The 6,011-nt window shown below is 38.8% G+C and overlaps 1 protein-coding gene across 1 annotated transcript in view; it reads right to left on the bottom strand.

Moving 5' to 3' along the window:
• ATM (ATM serine/threonine kinase) overlaps positions 1–6,011 on the bottom strand; it is a 63,037-nt gene that overhangs the window by 56,691 nt on the left and 335 nt on the right. The window contains exons 2-5 of the mRNA XM_030476133.1: positions 3,886–3,987; positions 3,685–3,797; positions 2,308–2,453; positions 1,732–1,896 (exon numbers count right to left, since the gene is read on the bottom strand). Coding sequence (XP_030331993.1) covers positions 1,732–1,896; positions 2,308–2,453; positions 3,685–3,797; positions 3,886–3,957 — 496 coding nt within the window. The 5' untranslated portion in view covers positions 3,958–3,987. The remainder of the gene's footprint in view (positions 1–1,731; positions 1,897–2,307; positions 2,454–3,684; positions 3,798–3,885; positions 3,988–6,011) is intronic.

The raw sequence follows: 6,011 nt of genomic DNA on the forward strand, positions 1-6,011 counted from the left end.
ATTGCTAAAAGAGGTTATGATAACCTTTACAAAGCTCATATATCCCTCCTCTAATAAAAGCAACTTGCTTCATTTAATGGATTTAAGTCTGACTTCCTCTAGATTTATAGCCTTTAGTCCAGCCCCAGTTCAGTAACTGAATTCCAGTGTCCCTTAAGATCTAATGTCAACATGTCTTCTGTGACACTTCCAGCTTCCATCCATACACAAAAAGACTCAGCTAACTTTCATGTTCTTAACCTATCTAACTGCCACATAGTAACTCCTAAAGGCTCCTCACGCAATCTGCACATACCCTTCCTGTGACACTCAGTCTTAGTTTCCCTTCTACGACTTCTTCAATATATCTTTAACATCTCTGGTTTCTTGTCTCATTCCCTACCCACTTACCGTCAGTTCTACCCAAGTACCCAATACTTCAAATGCCTTTCCTGTTTAGTACTTTGAACTCCAGCTTCCAGCCTCCCTACCCGATCAGTCCCTGCCTTCACATCCTGTTCCAACCTGCAGGCTGACAGCTCTTTGTCTTCTACCCCACTCACTGGCTCCTAGTCCCAGGCAGCTTTCCCATGCACTTCAGTCTTCAAGTTCTATATCCATGGTCAAATGGTACCAAATTCTTTAACTTCTGAGATCTCACCCTCAGGCTTTCTAACTACCCAACCACGTCTCTCATCCTGAATGGCTCCATTTCAGTTGTACTGCTTTGCCAGCCTTCAGCAGGGTTTTTTTTTGCCTCGCCTTTCATCCCCAGTATCACCAGACCCCTCTTCTGAGTTCTTTGCAGGTTTATTTCTATTCTGTAGTTATGCAACTCTTCAAGATACAAAGCAGAGTATTTTCTCATAAAATGCTTTTCAGAAATTCAAACTGACTTCACGGCACTACACCATGCAAATACAGTATTTCTACACTTTCTCCAGAATTGTACATGCAACATTCAACAAACACGACTGCAAAACTTCTAATTACCTTTTTTTTTTCAAATTACTGTTTTAGTCCATCAACAAATAAAAACAGATGAGTTAAGAGCTTAGCACACATCAAATGATTCAAAACACATAAAAATTATTCTCCATGCTAAATAAGGTAACTGTCTTGGAGTCAAATCCAATCCTCTGAAAAGTGAAAAATCATATTTGTATTTGCACTCAGTTCAGGTTGCATGCAGTGTCACTACCCAACTTTTAAATATGCTTTTGTCTATTTATATCTTAAGCTTTCTAGATTGGTTTCTTTTTTCTGAGTCACTGTCATTACACTGTTGTTACAACAGTGACTCAACAGTTTTTTAGGACCTTCATAAACCAACAAAACTCTGATAATAAAATTCAATAGTAATACTTGAACTATATCAAAACTATACCAGCCAATACCTAATAACTTGCAAACAGCAGCACACCAGTACAGTCTTACTGAGGGTATTTGCAGCGCACACATTCCATGGATTTGTTATACATATTAAGCCCTGTGGAGACCATGCGTACATAATCTGATTCTATATGAGTACATACATATCAGCAAGCAATAGGCAAACAGTATAGAGAAAGAAAAAAAATAAATTCCTAATCTTGCTTCTTTGTTTAATTCAACCGTAAGCCTACAAGGCTGACACTTTTTTAGTCCACATTTTGTGTAGCACCTCACAAAACAGGACATAAAAAAATAAAATGCACCTAAACATGCTTCTATAATAGGAAAAGACACTTGCAGCAGGCTTAAAAATGTTACCTGACCACTGCTTCTGGGATATCTCACACCAATATTTCCTTACTGAGAGAATATCTTTTAGGAGTATACTACTACAATCAGATCCATAAGCAGCACAACTTGTTGGATCTCTTATAATTTCCATCACATAAATCAGAAGTTCCTGACATTTCAGCCTGGGTCCTCCTACATGAAGAAACAACATGAGACTGTAATTATCCCAAAGCGTACCAAATAAATCTGAAATGAATTGTTAGTAAATGTTTATTTAAAAATAACAATCAAAAAAACCCCACAACAGTTCAGAAACACTTCTGTTAGGAATCATCTTAAACAAATTGTTTCTAAGAAATAAATTACTTATGAGAGGACACATCAGTTATATACCCATTGAATAATTAGAAAAAGTCACTGTGAACATCAACAAGGATAGAGAAAGAGCACAAAGGACTGATTCACATCAAGATATTTAAATTGTGAAGACCTGGAAGAGAGCAAGATGAACTCTACCCAGGTAACTTACACCAGAGTAACAACTCAAAGTTGAAAACAAAGCACCAAAATAAAACAGTAATTCCATATGAATATGTTACTGACTTTTATTAGCACATCTGATTAAATATTTCACCAAGCTTCCAACTTCTTGCATTTTTTTGTGTCTGGTAGTTTGGGTTGAAGCAGATGCATTTGGTTTTGTCAGTTGCAAGTTTTTCATTTCTTTCTGGAAATATTTCTGCAAGACGCTGCAAAAATAAAAGAGATTAATTAAGGATCTGCACATTTATGACTAAAGTAAAATAGGTAATTATAGTTTTAGCCTACAGTGTCAGTGCTTGTTCTTCTCACAATTCTAATTATCAAAGACTAAAATCAACTGAAATATATTACAGTTTAAGGATGATAGAAATAACCTATAAAAGGAGGTGTAAGTTCTAATAGGAACCAAATTTTCCTTTAAACTTTGCATAATGCTAAACATACAGTTTATAATTAGGGAAAAAAAGCCCCAAAACAATGACAAGTCATTTTATCTAAGCTGCAACATTATACAACAAAATAGTAAGAAGTACTCTTCACTGTTTCTATTGGGTAAAAACTTCCAAGTCCTCTTTCTCCATTGTTAAAAATTAACATGATTACATTTCAGATCTAAAAATAGATTAAACTTTTCACTGGCTTTGTCACTGGCAATCACCGACAATTTTCTGGCCTGCCATTTGTATTCAGTTTAGAATCTGTATCTTCGTATTCCTCCTATGCATTTCTAATGTATTTTTTTGCCATCTCAAAAGCAACATATAAAATTTATCAAGTACTTCTTGTGATATTACTGGTACAGCTACGAAACAAGAACCGTTCCGATGCTCACCAATTAAAAACATAATGGAAAGCTGACTAGACACCAGCCTATGAAAACTTACACTTCAGAGGCGCTTTTAACACAAAATTTAACACTGGTCCCACCTGCTCTAAGAACTCATTGCACTCAATGCTCAATCCAATCTTGTACTACACCTAAAGCAGATTATATAAAAGATGGGCCTCTACAAAGCCCAGCCCAGCTTCTTTAATTAACAAACTACAGCCCCTCTGCTGTGTCTTGAAGAACTCAGTAACACAAAACATTCTAATGAGTTATCTATAATCTGTATGTGAACTATACATTGCAAATCAGATGCGGGCGATAATTTTCAATAAAAGCAAGCAACTATTATTTTTGCAAGGAAAAACAACCACCTAATTAATGATCAGTTTCCTAGAAGTTAAGTTTCCTGTATGTGTTGCATTTTGGCTATTTTAAATTTACTTCCTTCAGAGACTAACATAAATTGCTTCTTGTTTACAAGCTGACAAGAAGTCCAAATCAACCTGTAGAAAGATCAGCATTAAAATAGGGCTGATATACAAAAGAATGATGTTTCAAGTAAGAAAACTGCAACCATTCACAAAGGAAAAAAAACCAAAAGAAACTACCTAAATACAGCATCCCAGTTGAGCTGCTTTCCTTGTTTAGAATCAGAATTCCGGTCCAGCTGAAGAATTGTTTCAGAATCTCGGAGAAGTCGCTTGAAATTTTCGATTTCCTTCTGAAAATGTATTTCAAGAAAAAGAATTATTAATGATTCATTGCTTCATTGCTAATTGAGGCACATACACTAAAAGAAAACTTGTTACCCTTCGCTCCACAGCTTTCTCATTTTCAAGACGACGACAACAAACAAGCAGATCATGTAATGCAAGACTCATGGTTCAGTTTAACAGAAAGGTCATTTGTATCTGCAAATAGAAGAAAATTATAAAACAGTAATTATTACATTTCATACAGAGCCAAGTCAACCAGTCAAAAAAAAAAGGCAATGTGATATACTTAAAATTATAGAATCACAGAATGTTTTGGGTTGGAAGGGACCTTGAAGATCATCCAGTTCCAAGCCCCTGCCATGGGCAGGGACACCTTCCACTAGACCAGGCTGCTCAAAGCCCCATGCAGCCTGGCCTTGAACACTGCCAGGGATGAGGCAGCCACAGCTCCTCTGGGCAACCTGTGCCAGTGTCTCTCCAGCCTCACAGTGAAGAATTTCTTCCTAATATCTAACCTAAATCTCCCTTCTTTCAGTTTAAAGCCATTCCCTCTTGTCCCCCTTGTCATTACATGCCTGTGTAAAAAGTCACCCTCAGGATTTCTTGTAGGCCCCTTTAGGTACTGGCAGACTATTATAAGTTCTCCCCTCCAGGATCAAAGACAATCACAGTGTCATTTCACTGAAAACCTCATTCATGTCTGGATTAGCCTTATTTGTCACAAGACTGAAGCAAAGTCTCATGTCAAGAATATAACCTATTCCCAAATGCAACGGTCATAAAGAGTAACAGCAGAGACCCCCTTCATATGACTGACTTCCTCCCTTTTTCTGAGTGATAAGAAGGTAGAGTTGGTCAGGCAATATGGAGTGAAATTTTAAGAAGATTCAAATGACACAGAGCTGAACACACACACGCAAACAGCACGATCTTTCAATAGCTAGCTGTTAGCAGTAGCTGTCTTAACCTGATGATGACAGGAGAAGGTAGCACTTCAAAAACTCTCTTCCTCTCTCATACCCTACATTTTTATAGGCATGCACTACCATATTGACAAATCCCTCTGGACTCAACATGTCAAAGAATGCACAAGTTTCAATCATAACAGGAAACAATCTTTTTCTTCTGTAGCCACTTGAAATTATGCCTCATCTCCTTCAACAGAGGCTGGAATTCGTTAGATCTTGCACTTTTGGTTTACATAGAGTTATGTTGATGCAGAACACAACAGTGTCATTGTATACAATTTTCATGCTTCTCCTTTTATAACTTTAAAGCAGATTCAAGAGAAACTCTCAGAAAAAGATAGAGAAGACAAACTCAAAGTAACTCAAAGCATACGCTGCTGAGGCTTCCATAAGTGACTGAGAATAGGCATTCACAACACACAGCACTACATCTTGAACACTTCAGTGAGAATATAAAAATAGACATTTAGACAAGTAAAACTTTAAGTATCTACTGCCTTTTATTTATTTCCTTTGGCTTCAATCAAGATCTGGCGGGGACTAAGTATGATCAAGTGATACACTGACTGATCGGTATCTATGAAAAATAAAAGTTGTAAGCAGGAAGGCTGGCTGTACAGTACAGCTGAACTCATTTAAATGATGAAATGAAATTAAACTTGATGCTTTTGCTGAAAGAGAAACCAAAAGGAACTTTTTAACACTAAGAGTGTCTAAAAAGCTGATGGGCTGAAAAATGGTGGACCAAGAACTGTGGTAACATGGGGTTTATATTGTAGGGCCTGGGTATCAAACAGGAAGATGTCAGTCCTCTCGTTCGTACTTAACAGTATTTCAACAGCCATAATAATAACAGCGAAAAATTCCTACTGCTGAATCCATCTACTATTTCTCTTACTAGTTACAGAGTTTTCCAACTACCCCATTAGGACCACCTTCACCTCTTATAAAAGCTACATGGGGCAAGGCAGGCACACATCAGTACTACACAAATCACTGCTCCCCAGGCATCCCTCCCCGCGGTGCTCCCGCGCCGGCGCGCGGGGTGTGACACTAACGGCCACCGTCCGCCCGCTCCCGCACGGCGACCTCCCGCTCCGGCACCCCCGCAGCACGCGTGAGGCCCCCGCGGGCGCAGCCGGGGCCGCCATCCCCCAAACAGCGGCACGACCGCCGCTGGGCTGAGCCCGCGCCCGTCACCTCAGCGGCACAAGGGCGGCGGGGCCGGGCTCACCACCCGGGAGGGCTCCA

Source organism: Strigops habroptila, chromosome 2 (genome assembly GCF_004027225.2).
Source record: "Strigops habroptila isolate Jane chromosome 2, bStrHab1.2.pri, whole genome shotgun sequence".
Classification (NCBI taxonomy): domain Eukaryota; kingdom Metazoa; phylum Chordata; class Aves; order Psittaciformes; family Psittacidae; genus Strigops; species Strigops habroptila.